The 13596-nt window shown below is 41.2% G+C and overlaps 1 protein-coding gene across 3 annotated transcripts in view; it reads left to right on the forward strand.

The window, feature by feature from the left end:
- The window catches only part of Dock11 (dedicator of cytokinesis 11), a 183969-nt gene that overhangs the window by 83841 nt on the left and 86532 nt on the right, over positions 1 to 13596 (forward strand). For all 3 annotated transcript variants that reach the window (XM_037199256.1, XM_037199255.1, XM_028887297.2), the window contains exons 14-20: positions 1092 to 1174; positions 3841 to 3963; positions 4146 to 4222; positions 5942 to 6126; positions 6219 to 6284; positions 8370 to 8462; positions 11345 to 11468. In XM_037199256.1, the coding sequence (XP_037055151.1) occupies positions 1092 to 1174; positions 3841 to 3963; positions 4146 to 4222; positions 5942 to 6126; positions 6219 to 6284; positions 8370 to 8462; positions 11345 to 11468 (751 nt within the window). The remainder of the gene's footprint in view (positions 1 to 1091; positions 1175 to 3840; positions 3964 to 4145; positions 4223 to 5941; positions 6127 to 6218; positions 6285 to 8369; positions 8463 to 11344; positions 11469 to 13596) is intronic.

Genomic DNA, 13596 nt, shown 5'->3' on the forward strand with positions numbered 1-13596 from the left:
GTCTCTGATGCAGTGAGGCTGGCCAGTGAGCACTTCCTCAGGGTATTATTGACTTTGAAGGGCTGCCATTTGTCATGCTCCATTTCATTCTTCAGACTTTTTCAGTGTTATTTATTCCTTTCTTGCATGATGTGTTCACATATACATGGTGGGGATTTTTCTTTTCTTTTTTTTTTCTGAATGTTCTCAAATGGCCATTTTTGTCATTATCAGAATCTCTAGATCATGCCTCTGACTATTTAGACACCATTTGCTTGAGGCCTGCCCTCTCATGCTATAAGTAAGAAATCTGAGACCCAGGGAAGGGAAGTGTTTGTGGAACAATTCATTCATAGCACTATAGTTACTGTCTATTTCAGAGCCGTCAATCTGTGGTATGTTGCATTTTACTGTATTCAAATAACATGTATTAAGTAGCGGCTGCTGAGGAGACCCGACTGATTTGTGGACGAAAGTCTTTGCAATGTACACAAAAGCCTCTAGCCTGTTCGTGTCCCTAGGGCTAGGCATCCAGCCTGTGCTTTGCCGCCTAGTTAGGCCTTATAGACAGCTTCGCCTGTTCAAACAGCGGCTGCTGCCCACACGAGACTAATTGCAGTGACTTTTGTCACTTGTGCCTTATCTTGGCGGTCGAAAGGTCAACTGTATCTAGAGCACACTTCTTCCATGACTAATGAGGCTCTGTCAACAGTGTGGAAGGAAATGCATGTTAATACTGCTCAAAGTGTTCCTAGCAGAGGACGGTGGTTCAGAGGAGTCCTACATCTCTTTAGTCTGTCTTCCGTGGAGAAAACCACATGCCGAAAAGAATTCACTTTTTGGTTAGGGATTTGGCTCAGTGGTAGTGTGGAAGGCTCTGGGTTTCATCTCCAGTCACTCGCCACCCCCCAGCCCTCCACAGGATTTTAAAAGAGATACTTTAGTCTTGGAAAATGGGTAGCAGGGATATGTTATATTTTAATATTTTATTTATTTATAGATGCTTCTTCCTAGATTTTGGTGTTTTATAATGATGACTTGGGGGGAGGTTTGGGGGTGAATCCGTGGCAGACTGAACAAATTTAAACTCTTCTTCTTCTTTCTGACCACAGACCGCCCAGAAGGTACACAGGACAGCAAAACAAGTGTGTAGTCGCCTTGGACAATACAGAATGCCCTTTGCTTGGGCAACCAGGTTCGTGTCAACAAAATCCTGACCCTTCTATTTTCGGTTTTCCGAAGTTGGGGGCCAGTGTCCTTACCAGCAATTCAGTGGTCTATTTCTGGCAGGCCAGTAGTGTCCTGGGATACGTGGGATGTATAGCTTCTTTCTTTAGAATTTTCTGTGCTTCCAAGACTCCCTTCCAAACCCCTCTTGTGTTTGTGGATTCTTGCTTTAGGGAATTTTTTTTTTGGCTTGGGTTAGTCTGATGGATGCCACTTAATCTTATATTTTAATACAGCTCATTGCTAACGTGATAGAATTTTCCCCCAGAGAACTAAAATGTGTGACGAATTATGTACAATATGCCCAGTTTTTCAGAGTTGGCTGAGTTTATGGCTTTAAAAATTATCATAGAATCATTCTGGAATATGTACTAAATATTCGATGACAAAGAATGCAGTCATGAAGTGCAAGCTTATAATTAATAGATTCTCTTGTTTCCTGGTGACAAGCTCAGCCAACCCTTTGGGAATAGTGTATTTAGAAGCATACATTTTCTCTGACTCTTCTGTTATTGTAGTTTATGAAGGTATTTTATCCAAATCTTACAAATCTACAGGCGGTGAGGACTTGAAGCCTGTTTCTTGCTTATCCCCACTTCAAAGTGTAAATTCATCAGCTTGTTTGTGGTACAGCCTGTACAACTGACTGGCAGTTCTTGGGAAAGGGCACCATGTTCTGAATAATTCAATCAGTTATGTTCACTGTGTGCTGGGGAATAGCACAAGGTAGGAGATTTGAAGTGAATCAACTCTTCTGTCGCTATTTATAACCATTTTATTTGGGGTAAGGATCTCAAAATGTTTCATGTGCTAATAGATGAGAAGGCACTATTTTCCTTGTTTTATACACTGGTTAAAACAAATGATTGCCAAGGATAGGTGAATGGCAAAAATTAATGAAGGTTGACATTCCAGAAGGTAAAGTGAGGCTTAGAAATATAGATATACAATTACTTGTAATGCTTCTACCTTCAAAGTCCATTGCTGTTGCTGCTACTGTTTATTATTAATAGTATTCATTAAGTGTTAACTCTGTTCGGAACATACTGATATAAGTTCTTACTGCATATTTTGTTTATTGATTTATTTTTTAAAGTACAGTTTTGCCACATATCTCTGCTTAACTTAGAGCTCACTATTATGTTGACCAGGCTGGGCTCGAACTTGGCTTTAGAATGCTGGGGGTTATGGGCATGCACTGCCATGCATGGCCTAATGTTTATTTTTTTAAGAGACAGGTCCCATTGCCCCATCTTTGGCATACGGGAATGGAGACACAGAAAGACAGGAAAAGAAAATGAAACCCATGCCTAAGTGTTACAGCATGCGGCAGAGTAGAGATGAGGCTATGGGCTACCCAGCCTTAGCACTAACTCTAGGCCACTGGGGCATTCTCCTGTTCCCAGACAGTTACAGGAACTGCCTGATGCTGTTTGGTCAGTTGAGAAAACTAATTCTGAAAGCTTCAGAGAGCAACTCTGATACCCAGTTCTGGTGAGAAAGTATGCTATTTTCTCCTTCCTGGATTGTTTCTATCAGCAGCAGTAGCAAGAATTTACTCTAAATGTTTGTCTTATAAAAGTTTGGCATTTACAAAGTGTATGATAAGCCCCTGTTAGTAGATATAAATATTTAAAGTAGGAGCAACGGGCTCTGCTATGGAGAACTGGGTTTCTGGCTGTTGCTACTTCCAGTGCATTAGCTGCCTATATATTACTTTCCATTTTAGTAGTAAAATAGCTGCTTAAAATGGTAGAAGAGGCTGGGTGTGGTGATGCATGCATCTTTAATCCCAGCACTCACGTTGTAGAGGGAAGAAGGCAGATCTCTGGGTTTGAGGCCAGCCTGGTCTTACATAGTAAATTCCAGACCACTCAGGCTACATAGTGAGACCCTGTCTCAAAAAAAATAAATTAGGAGGGTAGGGCCTCAAAATAATATAACTATATATATATATAACTATATATATATATGCCTTATATTAAGTTATCTTTAAGATTCAATGCAATTTTTATCACTTTATGGTCATAAAATACATCACTTTTGATAATATACATAAATTTCAAGAATGGACCTTAGTAAGTGTTCACAAATGTAATGACCACTTTCACCATGACTGATAAGGTATAAAAGGGATATTTCTCCCCAGAAATGTTCCTCCTGGACCTGTCCAGTCACCTATTGCACCCTTACCCACCCAGGCAACCACCCATCTGACTGTCACGGTAGATGAAATTTTATCTGTCCTGAACTCACCATAGAAGTGGAATCCTGCAGCATGTATTCGTGGGGTTGGTTACTTATGCTCAGTGTATTTTTTAGATTTATCCATGTTGTGTGGTAATTCATTTTGGGTGTTTTGTGTGGCATTCCACTGTGTGATATGCAGGTTTGTTCATTCCTTTACTAGTTGGTCAATTTCTGATTTATTAGCAGTTTGGAGTGATAGCAAATAGATCTGCTGTGAGCATCCAGGTAGCATGTGGACCATGCTTGGAAATAGAGTGGCATTGTTGTAGAGTGAGTGGTGTGGGCATCGCCACAGCACTTGGACGGTTTGCATTCTCACCAGTGCTAGTGGAGTTTATTGGCACTTCCAACTTGGTTTAAAAAGCTTTTCTACTGCTGTTCTAGACCCATTTTCAAAGACGTTCAGGGCTCTCTGGATCTGGACGGGAGATTTTCCCCTTTGTATAAACAAGATAGTAGCAAGCTTTCAAATGAAGACATTCTCAAGTTGCTATCAGAATACAAAAAGTAAGTATGTGATATGATTGTACTCAATGAATAGGATGGATGAATTACCAATTTCTTAAAGTAGTGACCGTGAGTTATACTTGGACAAAACTGAATGCTTAAAAATTTGAGTTGGATTTCAGGTAACTAATCATTCAACAATCATCATTTTTAGCCCTAAAATATTCTTGCTTTATCTCTAGGCCAGAAAAGACAAAATTGCAGATTATCCCTGGACAGCTGAACATCACAGTGGAATGTGTTCCTGTAGATTTGCCAAGTAAGAATGTATTGCAAATACACATTGACATTTGTAATTGGAGCTTGAGTACTTATCATTAGTGTACTGCAGGTTTGCACAGTGTCTTAACTCCATACAGCTGCCCTAACCAACAAGGGAAGGAGGCAGCCAGCAAAGGAAGTTTGGGGTCATACATTGCAAACGGAGGTCATCCTATATATTGTAAAGACCTTGAGATGGAAACAAGGTCTTTGTTTCCAAACAAGGTACATACAAAACAAACTTGTTTTGTATGAATAGGGAGGAAGCCGGTGTGGCTCCGTGGTAGGATGTGCTGGGAACAATGGAGCAGGAAATGGAAGTAGAGAATTGTATAGACTATAGTAACACCTTAGATTTGCATTTTATTTTAAGTACATTGAGAAGTCACTACAAGATTGTACACATGGGGCAATAGTCAATGTGTATTTCAAAACATGTAAGAGTGAGATTTTTTCATAGAAAAAAATCATTGAGGGGAATGGAGAGATGGCCCAGTAGTTAAGAGCACTTGCTACTCTTCTAGAGGACCCAACTTCAGATCCCAGCACTTCAGCTTCGGGAATTCTGACAACTTGGCCTCCGTGGGCACCTACACAAATAATGAAATACATCTTTAATAAAATAATTGAAATCTAGGCAGGAGCTTATGAATATGCATATAGATGGTCATTGCAACATTCTTTACATTAGAGGGAACTTGGAAATTAATAGAATCAAGATTGTCAGTATGCTTCAAGTACATATGGCACACAAGTACCATAAAATTTGATGCAATGATTCAAATTGGTGCTCATAATTTGTTCAGTGAGATTTCGGATAAAATGTAAGTAATCAAGATTGAGTTGGATACATACTGTAAGATTTTCATTTTGCTATATAAAATGTGCAAAGAAAGAAGAGTAGAAGATGCCACACTCAAATGCCCACGCTACTTATCTGTGGGTAGTGGCATGATCGATTGCTATTGTAACCTTTGTTCTGTGCTCCAGAAGTTCTATTATTAGTATGTATTGCCTTAGTAATCAGAAAAAAGGCAACCAAACTGCGATGGTCTTAGACTCACTTTCGCCTGGGTCTGTTTTGTCCATCCACATGGTTCTAGGTCTACACTCAGGACAGTCTCACAGCCCTGCAGATTGCTCGTCACCATTACTGCAGTGGCAGCCTCACAGACCATATGGTTAAACTGCCAGAGACTTGGTGGATTTTATTTTATTATTGGTAACACACCATAAGGTCTGTAATTTCAGCAGGCATCCATTATTTCTTTAGTGAAAATTTGCACCTGCACCAAGTTAACTTTTTAAAAGTGACTCTCCATGAGCTAATTGGAAGCATAAATTTACTCTTATTCCTTTCCCTGATACCAATAAAAACGTGCAGCGAAAGCTGAAATTGCAGCCACGGGAGGGAAAATGCAGTGAGTTTCTTTGCAGAGTTTAAATTTGTCAAAATTATGATGTGTTATATTTGGCAAGGCATTTGATGTTGAGAGTGAAATAACACCCCCTGTCTGGTGTAAAAGGTCCCATGAAGATCAGCAGCACTGTTGTGTCCTTTTCGGCTTCTTAGAGTTGTTTGACTTTTTGTCACCAAGAACTCTGTTTTGAAATCATTCTTTGCAAACACAATCTATGTATATTTTTACAAATGCAGCCATGTGTTAATGACTGCTAAATTGCATGTACTGTGCTTGCTTATTTTTTCCTACCATAGATTGTATTACCTCTTCATATGTGCCCCTGAAGCCTTTTGAGAAGAATTGTCAAAATATTACTGTGGAGGTCGAAGAGTTTGTTCCAGAAATGACAAAATATTGTTATCCCTTCACTATTTACAAAAACCATCTGTATGTCTATCCCTTGCAATTAAAATATGACAGCCAGAAATCATTTGCCAAGGTAAGGAAACTATACATTCTTGGCGTCTGCAATGTTATTTGCCGTCTACTCTACTCACTGTGTGACTCATTTTGGCTGATTCATGATTTTAGGCTAGGAACATTGCCGTCTGTGTAGAATTCCGGGATTCGGATGAAAGTGACGCCTCTGCGCTAAAGGTTTGTTTCTGGTGTCGATCAGTGTGTATTTTGGGAACAGACTGTAGTGACGAAAAGTTTAGTACTTGATGGTGTCATGCTATAAGTTTAATGTGCTAGAGTGGAGTAGACATTTTACATGCGAAGTAAAGAATTGGTTTCAATAATCATATATTACAAAATGGGGAGGATCTGCAGCTGGGAAGAGGGGTCAGTTTGGGCTGGGGATGTTGATTGATATGGTGGTATTGCTCTGTAGTAGAGAACTTGCTTAGCATGCACAAGGCCCTGGGTTCCATCGCGAAAAGGAGAGCATGGATAAGGTCGACTTACTCAGTTTTGGCATTTGCTTCACTGGCCTAATCACAAGGTCCCTCTTTTATGACTCAATAGTTTATAATGTTCCCTTCAGGGGACCTTATAATGTTACCATCAGGACACCTTAAACTCCTTTCTCTTTGAAACCTGAAGAGGCTTTTTGAGCTGACAGAAGCACAGCAGGATGGCTTTGATCTGAGGTAGGACTTCTGCCCCAGGGCTGGCCAAACAGTACCTCCAAACTTAGTTCTGTGATCGCCATAGCATCCAGTGCGGCCATGGATCCCCAGCATCACATTTTCTTTTCAAACCTGGTGATCAGAAGCCTGAGACAAAAACCCCAAACCAGGTAGCCATCACCAAGTGTGTGTCTGGTTCCTCGCTTCTAGCTTGAGTCTAAGTCAGCCAAATGGATGAGTAGAGAAAGCTGCCTATGCACTCCCGAGGAATTGGTGAATATCGTATTGACCCTATGTTTCTCAAAGAGAACATTAAATTAAATTAAAGATTAGCTGGCTCAAATGCAGTGGGTTTTTTTCTCCCTCTGCTTGTCTCTTCACTAGAAATAAGGACAACTGGTTCCCGTTCCTGCCTGCAGCATCCTTTGATATACTTTAGAAGCCCTTTGGTCACGTCTCAGCAGTTCTTGGAAAATGCCTTGAGAACTGTATTTCGGGAGAATTGGCTGTGGACTCATGGAGTCTCAGTTTCATTTCTTAGCTGGCCCAGAGGCTCTGTATTCATCCTTAAGCTTATTGAGTCAGTGGGAGGAAGAAAATCAGAGTAGTCATGGAATGGGAACATCCCAAGGAACCATAGGAAGCCTTACCATCTAATACCAGAAAATGATTTTGAAAAAAAAATTGTCTCATAAAACGTCACATTAAAAAATGTAAAAAGATGCCGGGCGGTGGTGGCGCACGCCTTTAATCCAGCACTCGGGAGGCAGAGGCAGGCGGATCTCTGTGAGTTCAAGGCCAGCCTGGGCTACAGAGTGAGTTCCAGGAAAAGGCACAAAGCTACACAGAGAAACCCTGACTCGGAAAACAAAAAAAAAAAAAATGTAAAAAGAAGCTGGGCACACCTTTAATTCCAGCACTTGAGAGGCAGAGGTGGGAATCATGCAGAGAGTTCCAGACCAGCCAGGGCTACATAGAGTAAAACTTTGCCTCAAAAAAAAATTTTTTTTAAATGTAAGAGAACAGTTAGTTTGTCTGGAGCTTAATAGACATTTTTTTTTAATGTTTAGTTTGTTGATTTTTTTTTTTTTTTTTTTTTTTTTGGTTTTTAGAGACAGGGTTTCTCTGTGCAGCTTTGCGCCTTTCCTGGAGCTCACTTGGTAGCCCAGGCTGGCCTCGAACTCACAGAGATCCGCCTGGCTCTGCCTCCCGAGTGCTGGGATTAAAGGCGTGCGCCACCAACGCCCGGCTAGTTTGTTGATTTTTAAAAACATCTTTTTACCACTGAACAAGGAGCATCCAAACAATCTTGCTGGCTAAGGTTCACTTGTCTGTCAAGTGAAGAGCCAGAAGCTTAGTAGAGAGGATCTCTCTTCTAAAGGAGAGGAGCTACACAGCTTCTCACTGTGGCCAGAAGTTGCAAACCCTTCGGTGGCTGAGTTAGGCACTGTCTGGGGTGCATCTGGAGTGATTACGTAGTGCTTGAGCGTGCAGGCTCCCGATGGTAGCTGGGCGGCCTCGGCCGTCGCCCCCCCCCCCACTGTCTCTGAATGGATGTGGTACTGTAGCACCTTGTTAGCAGTGGTGACTCGCTTTCCTTCTTTTGCAGTGCATCTATGGAAAACCCGCAGGCTCTGTCTTTACCACAAATGCTTATGCTGTGGTCTCGCATCACAACCAAAATCCAGAGTTCTATGATGAGGTAAAAACATAATTTCACTATTTACAGCAGCCCTTTCTAATTCCTTTTTTTAAAAAAATTTTCAAGCCATTCATCTGCCCATGCAATCCCTGAATGTTTTGTTCCATGAAAATAGAAAATGTCACATCAAAAGGAGAGGCTCCTGTTTTCCCAGTGTCCTATGATGACAGTGAGAGATTTATTCACAATTTTAAAGGCGTCTCTGAGTTAAGATAAAATAGGACATAAATTTCCTAGTGGAGCTGGGATTCTGGCCCTCCATATTTTCATTAGACTGGCTCTGTTTTACCACTTTCTCTTTGGTGGGGGGTGGTCTTCATTTCCTCACCTTTCAAATAAGAAATCCAGCTGGGCAGTGGTGGTGCACGCCTTTAATCCCAGCACTCGGGAGGCAGAGGCAGGTGGATCTCTGTGAATTCGAGGTCAGCCTGGACTACAGAGTGAGTCCCAGGACAGGCTCCAAAGCTACATAGAGAAACTCTGTCTCAAAAAAGAAAAAAGAAAAAAAATCAAATAAGAAACCCAGAGCCAGGCCTGGTACTGTATGCCTGTAATCCCGGCTATTCTGGAGTATTGCAAGTTCAAGGCTTCCCTGAGCAACTTAATGGGAACGTATCTCAAAATAAACATTAAAAGGTAAATATAAGCCAAGCATGCATACTCACCTATAATCCCAGCATTCATAATCTCAGCATTCGAGAGGCTGAAGCAGGAGGATCAAAAGTTCCAGGTCATTCTCAGTGACATAAACAAGTTGGAGGCTGGCCTGGGCTACATGAAACTGTATCTAAAAAATTAGTGAAAAGAGATCTGGAGATGTAGTTCTCAGGTAGATAACTTGCCTAGTGTGCACAAGGCCCTGGGTTCAAACCCCAGGGCCAGAAATTAACTAATTGATAACCATAATGTGGGTGTAGGCCATGAAACGAGAAATGAGACCACCAGGATAGAGAAAGGGTGTTGAGGAAAAGGTTACGCTACAGAATACCTGTAAATGAAGTGGAAATGAGGCTGAGGGGATAAGGGGTTGAGGTGGAAGGGTAGGGGCAGCAGGGCCAAGGTGGAACCATACTGTAGACAAACTGTCTTTGGAAATGCCATACTGAAACTTAATACTTCAACTGTTAATTTAAAACCAAAGTTAAATAAATACATAAAGTAAAATTAACTAAATCCAGAATAGCCTTTCTGAGGGCATGTCTAGCTCTTCCCTTATGGTATTAAGTGGGAAGGGACAGCTTGCCTGTAAGTAGGCACCAGAGGGACAAAGCTGCTCAGCTGGGTGCCACAGTCCTGCTGGCCTCTCTGCCCACCTCACTGGAATGGCTGTGAAGGGGAGTGCTGTGGTGTTCCTGTCTAGTCTCTGGCTCTTTCTTTCTTTCTGTTTGTCTCTTTATATCTCTTTGAACTGCCCAGTGTGCCTCTGTCGCGGCCTCTTCTGGCCTCTGTATATTTGCTTATCCAAATCTGCAGACTGCTTTTGATTCCTAGTGTTTGCATGTGGCCTGAGTGAGCATCCTGGGCCAGATGCTCTGCTCTGTCTGCCTGGACCCCAAAGTCTCCATTCTTGGCTTGGTCTGAAACCATCCCTTCTGCTTTCAGGATTTCTCCCTATCCGCCTGCTCCCCTACGGAGCATCTTGCCCCAGCTTTGGGCTTCACTCACTCTTTTCTCAGTGTACTTTCCCTGGTTTCTTTGGGGGTGGGGAAGGAATTAGTAGTGCCTTACATTTTTGCTACCCAGGGAGAGAGTATGTCCATGTTTATGTGCAGTAGAGCATTAGATGCCCAGATGGTCTGGATGCTGTGAACAGGCATGTTCTGTAGATCTATAACAGACCTTGGTGATAATACTCCAAGCCATGCCTTGTATGGACTATAATTGAACCAAATGTCTTATCAACTGTTTCTTACATGTAGCTTTATAACCAGTGCAAAGAACTAGATTGCATAATAAATCAGGTTTGATTTTAGAATGTCTAAAATAATAGACTTTTTGATTCATTCACTATATATTGACTAGGAAAGACAGAAAACAGTTATTTTCATGTGTATATGTAGGGTATGTATGGTGCCTAAGCTAGGACATATGCATCAAATCATTTAAAATTTTAATTTGTCTCTTATCTGCTAAGAGGAGGTATAAGCGTGAAATTAGTTTCTAATTAGAAAGTCACCTGAGATCATTTCTTATAAGCATCTTTTAAACCTAAAATTTTAAGTCATATGCGACTTCTTTTTGTTTGTTCAAGAATCAAGTTACTTGTCAGGCGGTATTGGCACATGCCTTGAATTCCAGCACCCACGAGGCAGAGGCAGGCATATCTCTATGAGTTCAAGGCCAGCCTGATCTACACAGCAAGTTCCAGGACAGCCATGACTGTTACACAGAGAAACCCATCTTGAAAAACTGAAAAAAAAGTATTTTTTTTCTAGAGAAATTTTTTGTGAGCATTGATTTGTGGGTACCCTAATGCCATGGTATTTGCACATTGTTCATAAGGGTTTTTTTCAGTGCTTGTTTTAAATGGATTGTACTGGGTTACAGCACACCTGGGTATAAGGATGTGATTTTTAATCTAGTGTTTTAGAAAATTCTGCTGTAAAGTTGAAGCTGGGAGACTCCACTGAACTCTACAGAAATAAAGTATTAAGTCAACACAAGTATTAAATCCCCAAAACTCAGGAGAATACTGAAACCGACCAGAAAAAATATTGGAAGTCTATTGAAATGATACCTGCTATTTGGCCACTTGGCTTATCCTTCGGGGAGGGAGTATTTTGGAACAACATGGTGAAAGTGACCTACACGGCTGAGAGTCCAACCTGAGAACTAAAACAAAGTGAAACAAACCGTCATATGTAATTTTGCTATCATTTCAGATCAAAATTGAGCTTCCCATTCACCTGCATCCAAAGCATCATTTGCTCTTTACTTTTTATCATGTAAGCTGTGAAATCAACACGAAAGGAACAACTAAAAAGCAGGACACAGTGGAAACTCCAGGTCTGTGTGATGCTGTTTAATTATTTGTTTGTTTGGTTACTGTGGTGTTGGGTTCAAAGCCAGGGTCATATATTCTTTCTGTAAGATTAAAATCTTGTCATCAAGCTGTCAACTACTTCACTCCTTGACCAAAATGTACATTTCTGAGTTACAAAGTCATTGCTCAGCCCAGCACATTGGTGTATACTTGTAGTCTCAACTACTGAAGGGGCTAAGCGTAGAGGATTGATTACTTGAGCCCAGGAGTTCAAGACCAACCTGGGCAGCATTACAAGCTTCATCTGAAAACAATTCATTGGCAAAAAGAGTAATTATATGTTGATTTTATTATCATGTGTATCAAATATCTTTGTCCAAATGCTTGTCAGCACAGCCAAACTACTTTAAGCAACATAAAGTGATAATGCTGCTCTCAGGGAAAAACACATATTATGATACAGTGTTGTTATGTCTTTTATGTAGAATTGCCCAGCAACTAGAATTTTCCAGTTATGCTTATTGTGGAAGAGAAAAGTAAGCCCAGAGCCAGGGACATCTGTGAGCTGGAGGGAGATTGGGGACTGCCTGTTGCTAATGAGAACAGATTTAATGAAGTTGAATAAGCTTCAGCACTGAGGCACCCGTTCTGGTCCTGTGTCACGAAGGCTTTAAATAACCAGCGGAAGACAGCTTTAGAAGAACATCCAAGGACTGTGAGCATAGCCTGTGTCACCTACACTTCATGAATGTCAGCATGCCTCAGGATGCACTCATTCAGCAACTATTTCTGCATATTTTTTCTGTGAACTATATTAGTAGATACCGTAGAGAATGTAGTAAAAAAAAAAAAAATCTAATCTAGAGCTTGCCTTGGGGTTTCTATTGATGTGATAAAACACCGTGATCACAAAGCAACTCGAGGAGGAAAGAGTTGATTTCAGTTTGCAACTTGTAGTCCATTATGAAGGGAAGTCAGGACAATAACTCAGAGAAGGAACCTGGAGGCAAGAACTAAAACAATGACCACACAGGGGTGCTGCTTACTGGCTTGCTCTTTATGGATTGCTCAGCCTGCTTTCTTATAGAACCCAGGACCACATGCCCAGGGATGGGACTGCCCACAGTGAGCTGGACTCTCTCCCCCATGTCAATCATTAATCAAGAAAAGGCCTGATAGACTTGGCTATAGGTCAGTCTTATGGAGGTACTTTCACAATCGAGGGTCCTTATTCCCAAATGTCTCTATCTTACGTTAAGTTGACAGAAAAACCAACCAGGTCAGAGCTCATCTTCACTGAGCATATCATCTAGTTAGCTACATGGGTTCTATGCAGACATTCAATCTAATAGAAGATAGATAATAGCACTGAGAAAGTTGTGATCCCTGAACACAGACGAGTGAGTTACCCAGCTGCTGACAGGACAAGTGGCTGTGACTCTGGGAAGGCTTTCAGGAGATGGTATTTGAATGAAGTCTTAAAGGCTAGGATCGAGCTTGTCAATGCTCTGGTGGCTGGAAGCTGCGGCATTCTGGGATGAAGGGACAGCGTTTACAGAGTCAGAGTAAGAAGGGATATGGACAGAAAACTGTAAATACTTGACAAACATAGGAGCCCAGGATGCTGAGTGGGGAACCACAAGATGTCCGATTGAAGAGCATTCTGGAAAGCCTTGAATGCCAGGCTGTGAATTGGACTTTCTTTTGTGACAGGGGTGGAGTTTTTGAAGGGCTACTGACTCCAGTACGCGCTGTTTGGGAGGAAAATGGGCCAGGAAGCAAAGTGAAGGGCAGTGTAAGATAAAGCAGGAAGAATCAAGGAAGAACAGAAGGACACCAGTTGGGGACCTGTTTAAAAGGTCATAAAAAGAAAGAGGGTACACTATGACCATATCAGGAAGAAGAATAAAGAATTAATAGAAAAGGAAAGTCAAGTGTGGAGGCTCATATCTGTAATTGCAACACTCAGAAGGCTGAGGCAGGAGGATTGCCATAAGCTTAATGCTAGCCTATGCTATAGAGTATGATCCTGTCTTTAATGAAAAAAAAAGAAGAAGAAAGAAAAAGTTTAAAGTTTAAATCCTCCCAGTAAGAAACTCTTTTGGTTCCTTATGAGTATATCCAACCATCCATGGATTAAAATATTATTTT

The sequence above is a fragment of the Peromyscus leucopus genome, chromosome X (genome assembly GCF_004664715.2).
Source record: "Peromyscus leucopus breed LL Stock chromosome X, UCI_PerLeu_2.1, whole genome shotgun sequence".
Classification (NCBI taxonomy): domain Eukaryota; kingdom Metazoa; phylum Chordata; class Mammalia; order Rodentia; family Cricetidae; genus Peromyscus; species Peromyscus leucopus.